Raw genomic sequence first — 22066 nt, forward strand, 5'->3', positions numbered from 1 at the left:
ACTGCTATAGGGCACAAAGCCTATGTCAGCAGATATTGAAACACACACACACACACACACACGCACGCACGCCGCACGCACACGCCTGTGTGCATACTGACAAGCACACGTCCTTGTCAACGTGACCTGTTTTACATATCAGTCTCTTTAAGCAACCGGCAGTTTAAATCACCCACTTTAATGCAGAGCCCATATTTACACATTGCTACGTAGACATGTGAGCACGTACTCTCCCTCTGACTGCAGTCCTAACAAGCTATAGGGGTCATCCCTAAAAGGCAACAACTGAATATGAATGTGCATGTGTGTGTGTGTGTGTGTGTGTGTGTGTGTGTGTGTGTGTGTGTGTCTAATTATGAATGAACTAAGATAAGAGATGGAGCGATACTAAAGGAAAAAGAAAAATGTATGGGGGTGGAGGACAAGTGAGAAAATTGGCTAGATCTAATTAAATGCCCCTCAGACATGAGCTGCCTGCAGAGGCTCTCAATGATAAACCCATCCTGACTCCATCTGTAATGTAAATACTGTAAATCCCTCATGATATCACTCTCATTCCTCGTTTACTCTATTGTTTTACTCGCTTACAGACAAGAGCCGAAACGTAGATCCAAACATTCTGTTGCTTGTGTCCCATTCAAGTCTGACTTCACGGTGGAACTGTTCATCTGATGACAGTGGTGGTGGCAGTGATGTGGGGAGGGGGAGGCTGAAGTGAGCAGCTGGCCACCCCAGCAGCTTGCAGGGCTTGGGGGCAGCCTGTGATATCTGACTGCTGGGTTGAGGTGGGAGGATGGAGGTTGTGTGTGTGGGGGTGAAGATAAAAGTACACTGATAAAAGCAATGAGTGCTGAGCGGGGCTTGGTACAGAATCTCAATCAGGCCATAATACAACCCCAGAGGAAAAAAAGGGTGGGTACTGTTTGTGTGTGTGTGTGTGTGTGTGTGTGTGTTGTAGCAGTTTAATGCGATATCTGCAGTAGTTGTGCAGCTTTACCATCTGCTGCTCTCATACTGTAGGTTTACCTTTGAAAAGACAGACAATCTTTGTGTTGTCATTGAGTGAACAAGATCTTCCCCACATTATTGAACCTACTTACACATAAAAATGAGGCCACAAGTGAAAATAAACAAAATCCATGTAATATTAAACGAAACTTTACGGAGGCAAGAGTCAATATAGTCATCATATTTTTATGAACAGCTGAGCCACTGATACTGTAGAAGCCCCGGAGATACGATAGAGAAAGCAAATTAGAAATTCATGGCCACAAGATTTCAAATTGTTCCACCACTTGAGTTAGTCCCCGGCGAAAAGTTGTACTGTACACCTGAAATTTCATGACATTCTGGCTACAAGATGCAATATGTTCAAACAAATGAATCATCTTACTGTATATCTTTTGGCTACCATTTCTTTTGCTTTTTTATGGCCACTCTAGGGTTTGTATCAATGTTATGAATGGTATAACTGAGAGAAGCAGGAAGGTAGATTGCTCACATCATACAAGTGTGAGTTGGCTAAAGTATTAGAGTAGAACTACACCTTAATTTTCCTCTCAGTTTTACCGCGGTTGGAGGTAGAAATCTATGAATGCAACTTGATAATTGACAAAACTCCATCCCCACGTTGAGAGCGTCAGAGCAAAAACAAAACAAACACAAAAAGAAAAAAATCTGGATATTGATGTGAGATTGTTAAAGTCAAACGAGGTATTTACAAGGTCAAGAATTAACTGGCGTGCTTATCTTTCCAGGCACAGCAGAGTTGGTAGCTGCCTGCAAACCTATTTTTAGGCCAGGTGCGGGATAAAAGTACATATGAAGATTGAACACACTGAGCACGCTGGATTATAGCTGCCTGTATTCTATCAACTAGGGTGCTAGAAACCTGACAAAAGAGAAAGACACATAGGACTGCGAGGGCTGCGTCGGCTGTTGGAAATGTGCCATTCAATCTTACAGTGAAGAAGATGAAAGCATATAAACCATTTAATAATCCATCTGTCTGATATGCTAGGGACTAAAACTAAATGTTCCTTCCTATGTTTAGGACTTTTTTTCTTTTATTCTCTAAGAAGAATGTACATGTTTTCCTGTTTTTCTCTTTTTCTATTGTTTCTCAACAGGTTGTAAACAATGCATGTGAACTGATTCAGTTCCACTGAGCTGTGGCTGACAGTGATGTCACTGTCATAAATTGATTCCGTGCCTATAAGCCCTTCTACCTGCCATTTGCCCGAGGAAGACCCTGTTAGATTTAAGCACTGCTTCATAGTCAAAGTATTGGAAATGGTAATCCATGTTGGACAGCCATTCTCTTCTAAGCTCTTCGTTCAAGCCCACGCAAGTAAGAAGTCCTGAAAATACTCCGGATCAATTTAAACCAGTTTTTCCAACCACAGAGCTTTTGCTTGTCAGCCTTAGGAATATTTGTTAGGGGCATTATTACTGCTGATACTGTTAATAGAGTGGAAGAGGAATGAGTCCTGAATCCTGTCCCCCTGCCTCAGAGTCAATGTGTTTTTGGTTCGATGCCTGAAAGGCCTATCACAAGAGTAGGATATGCATATGCATAAAACAAATATGTAAACACCACATTTATGAATTTTGAAGCTTTTTATGTGTCTTCAAATAAGCCGCTGCTAACAAGGTGCTAACTTAGAAGGGAGACGAAGCACAAATGTGCGGTGATGCTGAAGTCATGTGTGTTTTTGTAATTCGTTTCTACCGTAGCTTTTTATGGAGCGACTGTATTCACACTTCAAGAATCATAAAAGTGGTGTTAATTTGTGAAGATCCTGCAACAAAATGTTCGGTCTTATTTCTGTATGAACTCTGATGTACACTCAGATATTCCATCAGTTTTTGGTCAAGGGAACCCATGGCAACAACAAAGTAACATTCATCACTGGTGGATAAGCTCTGAAAAATATTCCATTCATTGCCAATGGGGTCCATCTTCTTGTCCACACACAAAAATCGGACTGAGGTCATTTCCCAGTCTGAGAGACTACTGCAGATAAATCAGTCAGTCAGTGACCCTCTGTCCCACTGGACAGCATTGATGTGGTGTGGTGTGTGGGGGGTGCTATCTGACCTCGGGCTTGCTGTCCCATGGGGGCAAGTTTGACAGGCAACATGAACAAGGGAATGAGAGTGAGGGAAGCAGGCGGAAAGATGAATGGAAGACTGATAAGTCATTTCTCCTTGACATTTGGGTGCCTGGCTGACATGGGAATGGTCTGTCCCTCCTTCAACAGAGACATCACACACTGTAATAATGTGAGTCCAGCAGACCATATTATGCTGATGCTCCTAGGTAGGTTTGTGTAGAGAGAACATGTGAGCAGTCAAGGTAAGAGTTCGACCTCTGTGTAAGGTAGAGACAAGCCAAGACACATTGACAGGACAATCACTTCCACCCAAGCGGAGAGGCTACACATTCACTTCTGATTGTTGCATGTGTGGAGCATGCATGCACCTGGGCATGTGTGTGTGTGTGTGTGTGTGTGTGTGTGTGTGTGTGTGTGTGTGTGTGTGTGTGTGTGAGAGACAGAGCTATTTTCAACAGTAAAACTCTGTCCTCTACCTTTTTCTATGCCTCTCTGTGAATCAGGGCCCTCTGACCCAGCTCTGTCTAAATCTGACCAGAGAAAATTAAACCAGAGAGGATGGAAAGAACAGCAGAGACCAGGTGGACGAAAGGTTATAGAAAGGTGCTATAACTTCTGATGTGCTATCCCACAGCTCGGTAAGAGCCAGATGGTGTAATATACAGAAAGAAAAGAGTCAACAGAGAGGAAAGCTGGTAGTTCAAAACATCCATCTACCCCCCTTACTCAATTATGGAACTCCTTAGCTATGAATAGCTTCTGCGGGCAATGGCCAAAGTTTCAAGGCTTCTCTTGTCGTCAGCAGAAATCCTGGCCAAGACGTCCTCTCAGAGTCCGAAATGAACTTTTATACCCGCTGACCAAGGTGGCAGACAGCATAAAAATCTACAGAGAATATTTTTTACTGGAAAAAATTATAAATTGCTTGTTTCAGCAACATGGAATATAGGTATGTTGATGAATGCAAAGTTTGGAGGGAAAATTTGCTATATTGATCAGTGGACAATTCATTTTATTTAATTTCAATACGGACTTTAAAGCCGTTTGCATGACTTCCTCTGAGCGCTGCTGGTCCAGGCGCAGCAGTTAGCACAGTCTCACAGGATGTTGAGACAAGCTCACCTGCTGCAGTCTGCAGAACATGATTACTCTTGCATCGACAGGAAATGCTCCAAATGAGCCCGACCGAGACACAGACGCACAGGCAATGTGAGTCTCGCTGTGTCACAAATGTTCTCCGGTCTCATTTGATTTCTCACGACGGATGATTTGTTTGTTCTTTTCGTCTTTGACAACAGCCAAATGGCACTGTAGCCTCTCACAATCCCGTCTGCATTTCTGCAGGTGTTTTGTTTCCCAGTTTGACTGATGGAAGCTGATTTCGGGACCCTTCCTCCTCTTCAAATTGCTTGTTGCATTTCAAGGTCAAATCAGGTCCAATTTGAGAGATTAGGAACAAATTAGAGCACTGGAAAAAGCAAAAACAACTGAGGTCATAAGAGGATGAACAATAGAACATTTGATTTCTTGTACATAAATGACACTGAATTTGCTCTGTGGTTTGTTCCAAACATCAAAATTTTGATGTTGCGAAATAAACCAATTCATGAGCACAACAGGGAATATGAAAAATATCACTGAGAAATGTTTCTGACCAGAAGCAAACACTTTGTTACCTTTTTTTTTTTTCTTGTTTCCCATCTGTTTGAAAACTCATCGCTGGAGAGCATCAAACTTACAAATAGAGACAGAAAACACTTGGACACTAAACAGGTTTCTGAAGGGAGTTTTGAAGCAGAGCTTTCAGATTCCCTTCCAACTGTCTTCTCTTTAGTTTTTCAGAGCAAATAAATTGAGCGCGATGAGATGAAGTCAGGGAGAGGTTTCTTGATCAAGTATCAAGCAGCCCAGCTAAGAGTGATGGCACGTAGCACCTGTCAGTCACAACACACACTTCTCAAAGCAAACTTTTTAATCCTCTAAGGCTACTTTAAAGGCTGAAAACACTCATCCATGAGATAAAGAAATTAGTGACCTTTGGGAAAAAAAATCCCACTGACTTTGTATTCATAGGGTTTTCCGGTGGCCTTAATACTGACATAGAAACCTGGGAGAGTTTTTCAGCAATCAGCCAGTGGTTAGCTAATATACTGTCCATGATAAATCAAGACAAGTGTTGCAGGCTTGCACATGCTGTGTACTAATAGCTGTGCTTGGTGATTAACTGCAATCTATTGGCCCAGGAAGAAAGATTTAGTGCAGGAATACGCAAATAGAAATGCTAAAAGGTCTATAAAGAAAATGTTCAGTAAGACAAAGGTATGTTTATAAGGATCAATCAAATCTTCAAACAAAGCAACAAGGTTACAAACAAAAACAAAAAAAACTCACCACTTAGCAGTTTATTCACTTAAGTTAAATAATTTTCTTGAAACTTGGTGAGGGAATCGAGCATGGACCAAGAAAGAACCCATTCAATTTTGAATCAGATCTGTGATTGTTTTTTTTTAATTCTGTCTTTATTCTTGATTGCTTAAAATCTTAATGACACCTACATTTTCAATCATTTCTACACATTTTACGTGGATTTTAATAACAAAAAATCAAGCATATTTCTCGCACTCACAGAGGATCCTGATTTGCTTTGCTTTCATTGACATGTCAACATGTTGACATTGGCCACTGCACTGCCAAAATTGAAAATCACGTGCAAGAAAACTGACAATTGTGTGTTCTCATTTTACAACCGAAGTATGACTACGAATTCATGTCGGGATATTGGAACTTTGGCTTGTCTACGGTGTAAAAAGCCAGCACGAAAAAACAAAAAAAAAGGAGAGGGAAAAGAGAAGAACTTAATTTAGAAAGCAAACAATCAGTCCACTGCTTCCTCATTTAAAATGCAGAGGAAAAAGCCCAAGAGTTTCAGCAGCAGCACAACACACTCATGTCATCCTGCAACTGTGTGTACTGCGCATGAATACATGCATGGGTTTTGCACCTTAGTGTCTCCATGCAATCCTGCGAGCATAGCCATATAGGAATTCCTGACTGTTTCTCATGTTTATACAGGATGTATGTGAAAATCAATGTCCTCCTCCTCACACACAGATGACAGGAGGGCTTTAGAGGCAGGATAGAGAGAGAGCCTGATGTAATGCAGCTTCAAACACTCCAAGGGATCATAAGAAACATCACACATTGTCACAAAAACACAAACCCTCCTTCCAACTCTCATTCAGCCAGACAGATTATTGAGAGAAAAGAGCTCTGGGAGAGAAAGAAAGAATGTTGAGAGACAATACAGGTGAGGAGAAAACACAAAGGAATTGAAAGTGAAAAACGAGGACGATTTGTATTTTTCATGCTGCAAGTGAAGCTGCGCTAAGCTAAAAGTGAAAACCGCTGCAAGAAACAGAGAGCCATTTTCTTCCCCACCAAACAGAAGATAATGATTTGTCCAGGCCAGAATGGCATTAAGTGTTCCCAGTTTCAACAGCGCTCACCAGAATAGGCTGTTGTGCCAGGCAACTGTGTGTTCAGAGAGCCGTCTGGGAGATAAGGGGCTAAATATAATCATTACTGAGCTTCTACACATGCTACTACAGTGCTGCTGTCACTGATACAGCCAAGCTGCTTCCAACAGGCAGCTAAAGTGAGTGTGTTTGGCTGCACAGTACTCTGAGATGGGAAGCATTACAGATTGTTAATAACCCTCAATCATGACAAGCGGTTCTCTCGTCTTTTTAGTATCACAAATGAGCTGATCAGGAGCACGGATGTTAAGTACTGAATTTACATGCACTTTCTAAAGATTTGTTCAACAAAGTCTGTACTTCAAGTTCTTGAATTACGGTTAATCTGTTAACACCATTGCCCCACCATCCTTTATGACTTTTGTTTTACTGATTTATTCAGTTGCACTTCATTGTTTTCTTAGTTTCCAAATACCGCAGGAAGTATTTGCCTTATTTCATGCACATAACTAGGATCATTGTGTAATGGGCTCTAAAATAATTCATGAAAATCTTGTGTTGACTCCCGGTGCAGCTGATAAACTAAATGTGCTGTTTTTGCCATGTAAACATGGTCTCACTGGCTTCTTTTCTATTTTTAAGGGCAATTTTCCCACGAATCATGAAATTCTGAAGCACCGTCTTCCCCTGCATGGAAGGTAGCAGCTCATTTAGTGTCTGACCACTGACAGACAGACACAAACACCCTGTCACAGATTAATGAGATAATTCTGCAGATGCAGACATGACACACCTCAGATGTGCCCTAAAAATAGATTACACTATCTGTCTGAATGTATGTGCTCCCTATTTCGCAGTACTCTGACCTTGCTCAGAAGCAGTGTCAAAGGTGCACATACAAACTTTTTGGTTGAAAGGAAAATGAGAACATAAAGAAAGACAAAGATGTGTAAGATTTGAGGAACAAAATGTAAAACACCACTGAAACAAAACCCAACACAAAGGTTATCAGCATTTCAAAAAAAGAGTTTCAAATAATCAAATGGTTTTTGTTTTTTGTTTCACAATTTTTAGTTCTGAGTGCCTGAAGAGATTTGGAATCATCCATCATCTCGATGGGCTTTCTCATTTAGTTTAACGGTAATTGCACCGAGAAAACAAAACTCACACATGAAAGAGAGCAGCGTTTTTGGGGGGTGACTGACATTTACAGCCAACATAATGTTAAAGAACAAGAGAGACAAAAAAATCGTACAGAGATTTTGTTTAAACTCAAGCTCAAAATCCAGTACTTCTCCATTTTCCCTCATGCATTTTAAATGGGCTTTCTACAACAATGTTCATTAGCATTATACAGAGATAGTTTACAACTGCAATTAAACAATAGACCACTTCAAGGAGAAATGCTTAACTCCTAGAAGTCAACTAACTAAATGTCTTTAGTGCCGAGTAAATAAAACACCACCAGAGGAAAAACTGGATCCCCAGAATGCCATCTGGAGTTAGTAATTAGCTGCTATGCTAATGGTGCTGCCCTCCTACAGTATTTAAAACAAGAATCCCATTCTTATTGTTGAATCTTAAACAGATCCTAGCTTCCATGCATTTTAACAGGCTAAATTATTTTGATTTATTTTCTATCCAGAAAACTGCATCTAAAGGATTTAAAGATTCATAGCCTCCTCGTTCCTCACGGTGGCTTTTTATCTCCTCATCCCCCTCCAACTAAGGTTTTATAGCTCTGAGCCTGTTCCCCTTCAATACATACAATGGTATCTCCTTTTTTGTGTTTAAACAATTGCAATAGAAAATGTAACAACTGTGTTATATTCTGTCTGCGTGTCAGACAGTCCTCGTTTTTCTGTACAAGAATGTACTGAACGCAAGACAGTATTCTGAGAGGGTGAAGATGAGTTGTGATACACGTGCAGACTTGTGTTTACGAGGTAATGATTAGTCTTGAAACAACAAATTAATCATTTGTAAAGTAAGTCCAGCTTAATTCCAGAGCCCATTTCACTACAGCTAGAACTAACAAAAGTGCCATAAATGAACATTAAAATACAAGGTAAAATTCAGCTAAAATAACAACCATAAATTGTACAAATTCTGAAATACGGAAAAAAAAAACAACTATTTGGCCAAAAGATGAGGGAAGGCTTCTGGTCCTGTGACCTACAGTCTTTATTACTTACTAGTAGGCTGACAAAAAATACGATCTAATTTAACAAACTCATTGTTTAAGGGTTGTATGAGAAAAAAAAAGGCTAGTACATTTTGTACTCTCTAGCAGTAGAAGAATGCTTCTGTATTCTGCACGCTGCTTGAAATAACACATAACCACCTTTTAGGATTGAAGCTAGAAAACAGCAAAAATGGCAGAAAAAGTACATTGTTCACTGCCTTTGTTTGCTTTCTCCCTGTCTGCCAGTCTCAACGCCGTCTTGGTATTTCGAGCTCAATACAAATTGCGCCCTCTCATTGTTTACACTGGAAGGAAATAGCATCTCCTAAATGATGCGGGAGGAAGAACATTTGGAGGCGTTGCATGATGACTTTTGTCAAAGTAAATGATTTACCGTAAACAGTTCCCCTCACACACACTGACAATTATGACCACTGAGATATAATAGTAATTCAGAAGTATTCATTAGCTCTGCAAAGAAAGCATTTCAAGTTTGCCATGAGTTGTCAGGCTCTCTGAAATTGCTTCATGAGGAGGATCACTTATCTTTTACATGGGGAGACTACAATCATGTCCGCTGGTGACAAATGCCAGGAACAAGGATCCAAGCTATCAGCATCATATCATCATGAAAATGTGGGAGGTCATATAATTATTTTACAACCATTTATCTTTGTAAAGTATCACAGATGCCCCCCCCCCCCCCAACATACACACACTTGTGCCATGCACACATGTGCCAGCAATACCACCACAGGAGGCACTCTTGTCAAAACCACCCCAGCTTTAAAGAAAAGAGTTCTAATCTGTCCGATGCAATCCACATCTGCAAGAGTCAGTCCAGATGTGTGTGTGTTTTCACAATTTTTCTTCACCAGCCAAAGCTGAGTAAATGTAGATGAATGGAAATAAAATGCATTTGCTCTCACATTACTGCAGATGCTGCACTGACTTACTTGTCAATCACACACACATTTGTTCCCAACCCAAAAGGGACATATACTTTATTACTTGACTCAAAGGTGCCTCAGCCAAAAGAGGACAGAACAACCTCATCCACAATCAGATGCAGCCATCTTGCTCATCTTTTTTAACTAACACTTTTTTTTTGGGGGGGGGGGGATTTACACATCTAACACAGTGGCTTTAGAAGTTTAAAGAACTGGTGAGAAAGAGTTTTAGGAGTGGAGCTCCACAGAACAAAAGTAAAATGCCATTAAGTCTCAGTAGCGCTCTCACACGCACATATTGGAAATGTTGCTCCAGCACAAGAGCTTTTAAACCAAAATCTAGAATTACAGGACATTAAACTGAGGTAAAGTGTTAATGCTAATGTTAATACCAACCATGAGGTAATGTGAGATTTGTGACTTCCTTAATATAAGTGGTGATTTCTAGCAGAGTAATTGGACATGCTGCTGCTCAGTGATGGTTATGTTACATAACTAAGAGCTGAGACTGACTGTTCTCACCTCTTTGGCTGAATTTATACAATACGCTGAGGATTGTGATTGATGAACTGGACAGCTGCAGGATACCATTTGCATAAGTAAATAATGACATCTGAGTAAGTTCACTGTTACCATGGTGATGTAAGAGCTTGTGAGGACACAGTGGGCCAATATTTAAATTGCTGAAGGTGAAACTAGACAGGTTTATGGGTGTGCGCGCACACATACACATGCTTTGGACATAAACACATAAGCCTATACAACACCTTTAAGTTGATGTAAATGCATATGCAAATATAAGAGCTCTGACTCTGGCTTCAAAGATTCAACAATCTATTATAGACAAAGGCAAACTTCAAAGCAAAGGCCCATGGCTGTGAAGATTTCCCAACACACTAAAGCACATTCACTTCCAACAACACAAACACAGTTTTACACACTAACGTGCACACATGGCTGCATTGGAATCCCTAGCTTTCAGCCAACAGCAATCCTCTATCTACTTATCTTTCTCTCCCTTAATGTTTTATGTTCTCTTCTTTGTGGTGCAGTAAAGAATGGAAACTCATTATGTGCAGAGGACAACACATCTCTCCTTTTTATTCCTGGCACATGGATCAAAAAGACATGAGAAAGGGCACATAGAGATCGAATGGGCGTGTGAGAAATCCACCTGAAGGACTACAGTGGACCCTTCCAAAGCAATACGCTTATATTAAAAACACACTTGCATGCCAACAGTCAACGTGGCTGAGTGGTCAAAATTTAGCATCGAACAGCGAGAAATTTTGCCTGAAATATATATATATATATATATATATATATATATATATACATATATACACATACATATATATACATATATATACATATATACATACATACATATATACATATATGTATACATATATACATATACATATATATACATAAATATGTATACATATATATACATACATATATACACATATATATACATACATATATATACATATACATATATATACATACATATATATATACATACATATATACATACATATATATATATACATACATATATACATACATATACATATATATATACATACATATACATATATATACATACATATGATATATATATATATATACATATATATATATACTTGCACATCATTGAATCTTACGCTGTAAAAGTAAAGTTACACATGAATTTGCATCTGAAATGCCAAATTTAAATCCTAAATGTGTTCTGAAAATGATCCTGGTGGGTTATATGTGCACAGTACCCACAATTTCCCTTAAAAAAAAAAAGGATAAAGTAGCAGAGAGCAGAACAAACATATCAGTGAGTTGCCACATTAAAAGAAAGATGTGCATGTTTAAAATTTTGGAACTGTTTTTTTTTTTTTTTGAGTCTGAAGGACTGCACTTAAACGCTGAATCTGAATTGCAAAATTTTACATTACATTAATTAGTTTGGACCTAATTCTAAACTGTAATCAGTTTAAATAGGTAGTGGTAATGAGAGTGTGTCAATATAAATGCGACCAACGCACATTACCAAACACAATGTGTCCTTATATGGACGGGGAACATTTCATTAATGGTCTTTTTTATTGAGCTCCTGCTTGAACTGTGATGAGCAGCCCTGTTAGTGCAGCGGCTAATGAGACAAACAGCAGTTAGTTGTCACAGCATGGACTTTATGATAACAGGCAGGTGCCTGACGTTTAACAGTCAGTGACTGGCTCGTCGCTCCTTTCTAATGGTCGTCCTCATGGTCGATGCAGTGAGGACTAATCTGTGGGAGGTGTTCACTACATCTAAGCAAGAGAACAGAGATTATAATAGACTCTATAATAATTTACTCTATAATATAGAGTAAAGGCGATCAGAACTAAAACCCAAAAGCACACATGTCAAGGAGAATATTTTCTATCTGACCAGTGAGGTGATCACATGAAAAGAGAGTGCTGCACTCGGGATGATATAAAACATGTAACACACAGGCTGAACTTCATTCTCTCTTCATCCTCTGACCCAGCCTTCTCTTACATACGCACACTTTTGATTCAAATTTACAAGCCTGATACCTTCTGCTCTCTAAGGAGAGCTACTAGTCTCAAACCCTCCCCTTGGCTTCTCCTCACAACCAAATGTACACACAGCAGGAATGCTGTCAGTGGAGGATTATAATGCCTCTGATCTGGTTAATGGACATTAATGATAGATTTCTGGTGAGCAGGAGAGGGGGCTGATAGCAAGAGGTGGAGCATTTCCTATCACAGCAGGCCAGGGAAGAGGCCAACCTTCAACTCTTCCTCTCCCTTTTGCTGCCCTCCTCTGGACTTTGTTACTCCTCTCTCCCCCAGGGATCTCATTATGGAAGACTCACTGGACATAAGAAGAGAGTCAATCTACGTATGAGATGGGCTAAAGAGGGGGACAAGCCCAATATGTAAGAGAGAAGAGGGGAAAGGGGTGTGAAAGCAGTAGATGCAAGCATGGATGAGGAAAGAAAAATAGAGGTAGCAGAAGAGGGGGGGGGGAGGGGGAGAGAGAGAGAGAGAGAGAGAGAGAGAGAGAGAGGGATGGCAGATAGAAGCATACAGCCTTAGGTGCCAGTTTGTTATTACTGCCTCAGATGGCTGGGTGATGTTTCTAGCAGATTTGTATTTGTGTGTGTGTGTGTGTGTGCACATTGTCCATTTGAAATATGTTGGCTGCTCCATGCTTGTTTAGTTCAAGTAATGTCAGCTGGGCAATCAAGTAATTCATTATCCTGTTCTCAAGAAAAACAGCGTTTGTGTTGTCATGGAGTAAAGGAGTGTGTCGACTAATGTGAGCTCATTCGTCCCATCTTTCCCCCTGTGTCTTCTTCATCAAGATCTCTCCTGCCCTCTCTGCTTTCCCACTTGTCAGCTCTTCCCCATCTGGGTAACAGCTCCCATTGATTTTGTTTGACGGGGTCATAAGATGTTTTTAATGTGGCACACAAGGCTGTTTTGTGTACATGGGCTGAGAGTGTATGTTCTTTCCAGGTCCACAGATATTATGGTCAATATTTCTCTTTGTGCAGACTGAAGAGAGAAAAAGAAGAAATGGGACACTGACTCACACATTCCCGAGCCCCCCCCCCCACACACACACACACACATGTTCACAAAGGATCTAATATAGAGTGATTACCTTCATTATCACTCCAAAATCCACATTTTCACTACGTTCTCTCACCCCTCCTTTCAGCTTATCAACCGTCCATCCTTCTCTCTACATCCTTAGAGTCATCCGCTATCCTCTTTTTTTCTTCCACCGTACTGTTCCGCCATGATAAATCTCTAAGATATCTTCCCAATGGGCTTTTACAAAATCAATGGCTATTTTGGAGCACCACTTTATAGACCTGCCAGGTGTCTGCATTGACTCTCATATTCTCAAAACAGAAACTGCTATCAAAATAATATACAGGTCTAAAATTATAGCTGGGGGGGGGCAAGTCCTAACATAGATAAATAATAAATGTCAATCTCAAATGAAATGAAACATGGATGGGGAGAGAAATCACCTGAGCTGTAACTGATTCGGTCGACTTCTCTGTTTCCCTTTGATCAGTAATCCATCAGCATCTCTTACAGAGTCCAGTTTGCCGTTCTTTTGGTTCAGGTCAAAAGAACGCACTTTCTGCAGACTTCCATATTAATAGCCTTCAAAGAAATTGTACAATATGGCTCTTAAGGTAAAACGTTTGTGCTGGATCTGCAGTTCAATGACATCAGTGTAACACCAAATACAGGCAGTCAAACTGAACCAAAAGTTCCCAAGGTGGGGTGTGAAAATTACCATAGTTGTTAAAAAGCATAAAAATACCATGAAAACGATGGTACAGAATAGCAGTTGAATAAAGATGAATCTAAATTTGACAGTATTTTGATAGGCTTATTATTGGATGTGTGTTTACCAGAACTCTTGCACCTTAAATTTGGGGTTTAGGGGCTGAAAAATATGTGTACTCCTGCCTTTGTCAACCTGTCGTACTGTCCAGACTGGTACATGTGCTTGGTAATGAGGAATAACCTAAACAAGTACAACTTCCCAAAATTACGAGCGCTGTTATGACGATTGCAATTACGACAATTGCAATTACGACAAAACAACTTTTTTTCATGGCACTGACGAGACGTGAAGGTGCTTAAACTATCTTGTGGTTTATGAAACGTTTTTATGACAAGCGGAAAGTCGGCAAATTAAGACAGCGAATGAGGAGACGGTGAAAAGTTATAATATATTCCTATATTAAGTTGGCTGCAAATAAAAGCCTGCAACTCTGCGGCAGAGGTGAAAATAAGACCTGTGAGTTCATGTCTGACTTGCATTGAAACGAGTTCTCATCTTGCACAAGAAATTACATTTTGTTCCATAACGAATACAAATATGAGAGTTACTGTCTCTCAGGAAGCCAGCTGAGCCTGGGCCTGTTTTGACAGTAAATAAGCTAATAGGCAAATGTCATGGCTATTAAATGAGTTAAGCCCGATCGATGTCAACTCTGGAGCAGAGGTATATAAATTTCTTTCAAATGAGTCGCCGACTGACACCAATAAAACAAGTCATGGGTTAGCAGAAAATGGGGGGACTGGTGTGTGTGCATGGATGTGTGTGAATGAAGATGCAGAGGGAGGGAAAGCGAGGATGACACGTGGTGAGAGAGGGGGGAAAAATGGATTACTGGGGTTGGGGGTAGGGGTGGGGGGCACGGATGAAGCCGTCATTTCCCTGTGTGAGATTCTTGGCTCTCAGAGATGAGAGAATGATCTCCCACGCAGGCTGCGGCAATGCTTACACTAACACTTTCTCTCTGCCTGGACCCCAGGAAAATAAGGGGATAAGAAACTGCAGCTTGTCACAGAGATGGAAAAAGATCAATGTCCGCAAACAAACACATCAATGGACACAAAAACTTGTATTAGCGCAGTTGCCTGAGTTTTGATGCTCTTTATTTTTCATGCTACGTTTTCTTTCCCCCTGTCTTTCACCAACAGTCCTTCACTTCTCTTAACTATCCATCCCTGAGAATATTTCATTAGTGATCAGGCAGCCCAGAAGATCTATTAGTAGCTTCTGTGTATCATCTTCACTCTCACTTAAGCTTTGATCACTGGTTTGTGTCTGGGAATGAATCCATCCCAGAGGGGCCACACACTCAGCTGTGAATCATGGGATCCACTGAAGCAACAAAGTCAGCATGTACTGACGCTCACACGCAAGTAGACACTCCTACACAAACAGGCATTCACATGACACTACAAAAGAGCCATTTCAAAACTGAATACAAAGCAAAATGTGAAAGCTAGCTGATGATGATCTACATTTATGCTCATAAAAAAGGCACTATGGAATTCCCCTCCAGTCTCACAAACATCAGACCTCCTGGATACCCCACTACGGCCAAAGGAGGCTGGGCAATCGCTCGAACTGCATTTTTGATAATAATTTTGGCTTCTAGTGACTAAAAAAACCTGAGATAAGATCTTGTTGTTTTGTGACGGAGCAAGGAGAAGACTGAACAAATTCACCTATTTCGGAAGCGCGTAAGATTTCACACAATCTTGACGAGGGACAGCGGGCAAGCAGGTTTCAAAATTCAATGAGTAATTGTGTTAAATAATTGAGTCATGTAGAAAAAAATCCTCATAAGCATCATAAATGTGCATTACATCATCCTTAAATGAAAATTACGGTTTGTGCATAATTTGGGAAACTCACCAGTTCACCTCTCAAATATTTCAACACGTGTAAAAACAGTTTAACAAATGAATCCATCAGAGCAGAAATATAAATATTCTATATGACTCGTGTTTTCAACTTATAATCGTGATTATAGTTTTTGCAGCAATGCAGCAGTCTAATCTATGAGCTCATCTGTATTAAAAACTGGACTTATTTGGGATAACTTTTAGTTTCACTAGAATAACTGGATATTCAAAATGTTGCATTTAACCTGGAGGTAATTACAGAGACAGCATGGCACAGCAGAGGCAGCATGGCCTTCAGCATTTTGCCTTTGTAAATTATCTTTATACAATAAAGAAATAACCTGGTATCTTGTGAATTAAGCACATTAGCTCCTATTATCCAGTACCATTTCAGGATTATCTTCTTGCAATAGCTTTATTTTTAACAGAACGACAGTGATAAGCTGTCGGAAGGTTCAACAGAACAGATATCCGCACACTGGATTACTGCTACCTATGAAGCCACATTTGGATCTGGCAGGGTCTTCCTCTGTACTGGGATAAGTTACCCAGCGAGCAGATATCTGTTCCCCTTCAACCATTACACATATGTCACCCTGAACCTGTCCTAAAATATGTCTGGATGTGCACACAGACTGCTGTGTGATAAGCTATCTGACAGGTGCTGAGATGCTGTGGCTTTTAAAAGCTCATAGCAGCATAGCATAGTTATGTGCCTTCAGGTTTACTCCATAGTTTGGAACAACTCCACAGTCAGCCTCTGACAGCCTGCACAACTTCCCCCGCAGGTCACTCAACACGCAGCAGCGATCTGTTCACAACACTCAGACCTATTGATTTTCTATTGGTGGGCCAGGACTGACCAGAGTGAGGCATGTAGGGCTGGACCCTCAATCCATAAGTAATTCATTTGGGTCTATAGGCCTGAGACCACCATGGCTGTTCTTAAAAATATATGGAAGACATGTAAAAAGAAGGAGTGAAAAATGCTGCATTCCTCTATCTACGCATGTATTTGTTTCATGAAATATGCATTAAGTATGTATGAATCTTCCCCCCTACCTCACAGGGCAGAAGCCTCCCCAGAACCTACATACTAATGAGCTCGCATAGACATGAATGAAAGAACATTTATACACTTTATATAAGACTATGTAAATAATCCGTCATCTTTTATGTCATGTGTTTGTTGAGGAAATAGGGTTTAAGGGCTAGTGGGTGTATGTGAGGGGTCTTTGTCATCTTGGTTTTTAAGTTACAGCAACTTTCTAATTAGGATGACATTTGCTGCTGTGCTAATGAACAACAAACTCTTTCAAGCAGAACAAACAACCCAAAACAAAGTATGTGCAAATACACAGACACACAAACACACACACACACACACACACACACACACACACACACACACACACACACACACACACTCAACAGGACACCAGCCCATCTGTTTGCTAAAAGAATCTTGCTTTCCTAGCACTGCTTAAAAGGAGCGCATGTGCACACATTCACACACAGACACACACACACTCACACACACTAGTGAGTATGCAGACATGACATCATATTTTTCTGTGCCGAGTCTCTGCAAAGAGCGTGGGCAGGAAGCTTGTGAGCCTCAGTGAGATTACTACACTGTTGGAGCTAATGCAGACTGAGAAACCAGCCCAGCAGACTGTACATGTACGTGTGTGTGGATCTGCGTGTGTGTGCATGTGTGTCACCTAAAACTTAAGGTGATCTACTAGTATCTTTTTGCATTCATCCCCTTATCTCTTTTTCGTCAGCTCTGTTTCCTTCTCCCACCTCCACTTATCTACTCATACTGTCTTTTTTTCCCCTCCTCTGGCTTTTGTGAGGCTGCCATGGCATGTGAGCACTGTTTAATTCTCCCTTATGTTCCCTGAGGAGAAAGAGGGGGTGAGGAGGAGGGTGGAGTTGAGCTAAGGGAGGACAAGGGCAGAGGCACTTCATTAATCAATCAACCAGCTTTGAAAATTTACCTAATTAACAGCTAATTACAGATCTGGGCCCAGTGCCAGCTGGCATCCCATCCACCACCACCAATACGACCCCTTGCGCCGCCCCAGATGACACGGGAAGTAAACACACACACCCTCATCCCCTCCCTTTGCTCTCTTCTTTATTAGTCTACCCATCCATGCATCCAGTCACCATTGATTTTTCATTCTCCACAGGAACAACACCCCAGCTGATAACTAGACAGCAGATGACCTCTCACCACCTGGCACAATCACGTGTTGTACCGCAGTGTCTGGTGTTCTGTCTGCGTTCTTACCGGGGAAAGATGGGTGGTCATCGCAGGGTCCTTGGGACTCTCTGAAGGCACCGTCTCCTCTCGATGAGGACTGGTATGATTCTTATCTTGCCCCTGCCAGCTCCCTCGGCGGGAAATGCTGGCACGCCAGGCACGCTGGATCCTGGAAGGAAATATAATGGTTTCTACTCTTCAGGTAATGGTGAAACCAAGGACAATGAACTGAATTAAGACAGGAATTTGCTGTACAGAGAACTATTTAACACCCGTTTAAACTACTCAAGAGGCACATAAATTATTTCTCTTTCAACTTGCACCAATTTCTTAGCATTTCTCACACTCCTTTTCCCCAAAATTTGATATTAACTTTGCCAAATTATTTGCTTTGAATCCCACTCAAAATTGCTTGACCTTGACCTTCACACACCACTTCTCAATCTTTTCTTTCTTTCATCCTTGAGATCACCCCGAACACCAGGGTCCAGGAGGAAGTGTAGGATCAATTACCCAATGGAAAAACACATTCACCTCCAGTGGAGCAGAGAAACAGCTGAGCCAAATGGAACAAATTGAATTAAGAAGCATGCCCTCCCGGCTCCAAAACCAATACCTTTCCCCTTTTCCTCTCCTTCATCCCCAATTTCTTCACTTGTATTCTTTTTTTGCTTAATCTACCTCTTCTTGCCTTTGGTTCAACTGCCTTCTAAGTTTAACTTGACTTCCCCCCCCCCCCCCCCCCATCTGTCTCACCTCTGTGCCCCCCAATGATGTTAACTCTACACAGAAAACAATGGCTTTGCTTTCAAGGAAGTGACTGCCTGAGGCAACAGCTGTCCTTCCCAGTTACATCGTAGCATTGGCGGCCATTTAAGTACAATGGTGTTAGAAGGCGCTCACAAGCAGGTTCATGCACTCTGGAAATGACATGAAGACCTCATATAATGGCAAAATAAATTAAAGGCGCACAGAGATGGATCTCTAACTTATATGTGGCACTGATAAGTAACATGGGTTAATGTGAAATGGTCTAAAGTAAAGAATGGAAATGTTTGGGTTTTTTTTAATTCAACAAATGTAAAAAGAAAAAAAAACACCTCAGACAATACTCACACAATAGCCTTGATTTCTAGGTTCTGCTGTTGCTCGCGGCGATGAGGGCTATTGTCATCCTCCTCCTCGCTCTTACGATGATCGATTCTTTGACAAAAGCAAGAAAAGAAAAACAATAAATCTGAGTTTAGACAATAAAAAAATCTAAAAATATCAGCACAGCAAAACCGGAATGAGTGGCAGCAACATAACATTATTAACCTGAATAACTAAGTACTGTTGGGCACAATATTACAGTATATCATCCCCTAATAGCAGCATAAGAACTTTGAAATATGGATAGGATTTGTTTTAATGAAACAATATTGTGCAGTGCCTTACCTCTCCACCTTGGGAAGTGCTTGTCCTCCACTGTGGTTGCAGTAGCGATGATACCGCTTGACTTCTTCCTGCATAGTGAAAAAAAAATGTCTGTATATATGTGTGTGTGTGTCACGATTTTTAATTATGGAAGTCAATATTACACAGAAGGGTTGTAAGATACAGGAACACTGTCTCCTGAGACACAGGACAAACAGGGTGCAATACGGAAAAAAATAAGACATCGTGGTCAAATACATGTATGGTCTATACTAAGAAACAAAGTAAAAAAGTTCAATAATAAGAAAAAAAAACATGTTTTTTTCCCCCCAATATTACTAAATAAACTTGACAAAAACAGAGCATGAGGACTAGTCAAAACCATGACTTGTAGTTTGAAGTCGTCCAATCAAGAGTCGGACTGAGTAGGGTATTCGGCATTTCTTTCACAAAGTAAACGGAGCGCCTGTGGCAGCCATTTTGTTTGTTTGTTTTATTGGAGAATAAAATGATCTCACTATTTCTATTTATGTCCTCGGAAGTTGTTAGAAGCTGTTGACACTAGATTTGTGGCAGGAAATATTAAAGCTTTAAAATAATCTGAGATTTACCAGGGCCTCACAGACATTGTTCTCCTTTCACAGGTGTAACGCAGAAAGGGGTTTGTGATAGGTGCCCCTGTATTGCCTGATTTTAATACATGACTATGGAATGTGATGACGATGAAGATAGTAACCCTGCACTGCTGCGGCTTGTTAATTCAAGTGTTGAATCTGAGGAAACAACCTCTTGTAAATAACCATCAATGTTATTAATTGTTGGTAAATGCAGACCTTGTCTAAGAGGTATTAAGAAAAGAAGTGTCATTGATTTGATGAGATGATGATTAAATAAAAATTGAAGGACATAAATACGTCGTATGCCTTCTATTACCAATCTCTCATTTAACATCTACAATTGGAAACAAGATCTTTTTTTTTTTTTAAACCTATTTGCAGTTGGAACTGATGGTTTTGTGGTCCCATGTTTTAGGAACCACTAAGTAATGGGTCTGCTGTGCATGTATGTGTAATTGCTCTTCTTCCCACTCATACTGTGTCGGCAGCTGCACTACAGAGTAACACTAGAGGAAATTGTTATTTCACTTTTTTTTTTATTAGTGTTATGTCTTTATTAACCTTAAGAATAGCAGCATTTCAGAGTCTGCTAGCATGAATGTAAACTATAATAAACAATGACAATTGCTGGAAAAAAAAACAAATATGTTTGTGTGTGTGTGTGTGTGTGTGTGTGTGTGTGTGTGTGTGTGTGTGTGTTTGTGTGTGTGTGTGTGTGTGTGTGTGTGCGTGTTTGTGCACCCGCTCCATTTATGGTGGGCTGTGCAGGTGCCAACCAGCCAGACACTGGCTGCAAACCAGGGGGAGCGAGATCGATCTCAGGCAGTTCTGAGAATAAAACGTGATGGGATGGGGGGTTAGAAGGAGGAGTTCTTCCATCTCCAGTGTTCCCTGATGCTTCTATAAGCCAGCATTTGTTTATTCATGTTTATATCAAGGTTGCAATGACACAGTCAGCTCACAGTTCAATGATGCAAGACTCACACTATAATTGAACATGAATTTTCAATTCATTTTAAGATAGTAGAACAACAAACTGACTTGCGGAAGCATGTTGAAGCCTCTCTCGGCTCACAGTGTTGATGAATGACATTTGATTTTGCCCTCAGGTGAAAAATCCTGATGTCTGGAAATTACACATCAATATAGTGCATCTATTTTGAAGCACATGCATGTTTTCACCCTTCCAGTGCACGAGAGTTTGTATTTAAGCTTTTCCTGTGTCCATGGCGGTGCATGTGGTCCAGAAACTGTTGTTGCTGCAATAACAGTTCTTAATGTTCTCATTTCTCTTCATTCAGCTAACCCAAAAGGGATTGGGGATGCCATGGCAAACGTCCATTAAGTATTTAAAACGCAACTGTATCAACAAATCCTTTCAAGTGCCAGAATTTAAAGCCCGAAATAAGACATCTGAATTTATACGACATTATTTACTATTTACATTATAATTTAAAACATACATAAAAGTTTCATTATAGGTTTGTCATCATACACCTGAGGATTTAATGATCATACAGATATACCTTGGGATTTTTTTTTTTTTTGCAGCTGTTACCATTATTTACCCTCATATTTGCTGTTTTTACAACTAACCACAATATCTTAGGTCTCTGGACTGGATGAAATACACTAAAGTTATATGAGAGCAATAGAAATATGGAGACAGCAGTATGACTGCAGCTGATGACATGAGAGAAAACATAACTGGATGCATATATTCAAAAATCTATTAAATCAATAGCAGCACATTACATGATCGTATAAAAGCATGCATATTAACAGAACCGTCCTC

At 40.4% G+C, this 22066-nt stretch overlaps 1 protein-coding gene across 2 annotated transcripts in view; it reads right to left on the minus strand.

The window, feature by feature from the left end:
* Window positions 1–22066, minus strand: part of schip1 (schwannomin interacting protein 1) — a 218425-nt gene that overhangs the window by 192039 nt on the left and 4320 nt on the right. For both annotated transcript variants that reach the window (XM_086216328.1, XM_086216329.1), the window contains exons 3-5: window positions 19676–19743; window positions 19355–19441; window positions 18266–18407 (exon numbers count right to left, since the gene is read on the minus strand). In XM_086216328.1, the coding sequence (XP_086072454.1) occupies window positions 18266–18407; window positions 19355–19441; window positions 19676–19743 (297 nt within the window). The remainder of the gene's footprint in view (window positions 1–18265; window positions 18408–19354; window positions 19442–19675; window positions 19744–22066) is intronic.

This window comes from Aulostomus chinensis, chromosome 10 (genome assembly GCF_037954235.1).
Source record: "Aulostomus chinensis isolate RoL2024-O1b breed Wild chromosome 10, RoL_Achi_v1.0, whole genome shotgun sequence".
Taxonomy (NCBI): domain Eukaryota; kingdom Metazoa; phylum Chordata; class Actinopteri; order Syngnathiformes; family Aulostomidae; genus Aulostomus; species Aulostomus chinensis.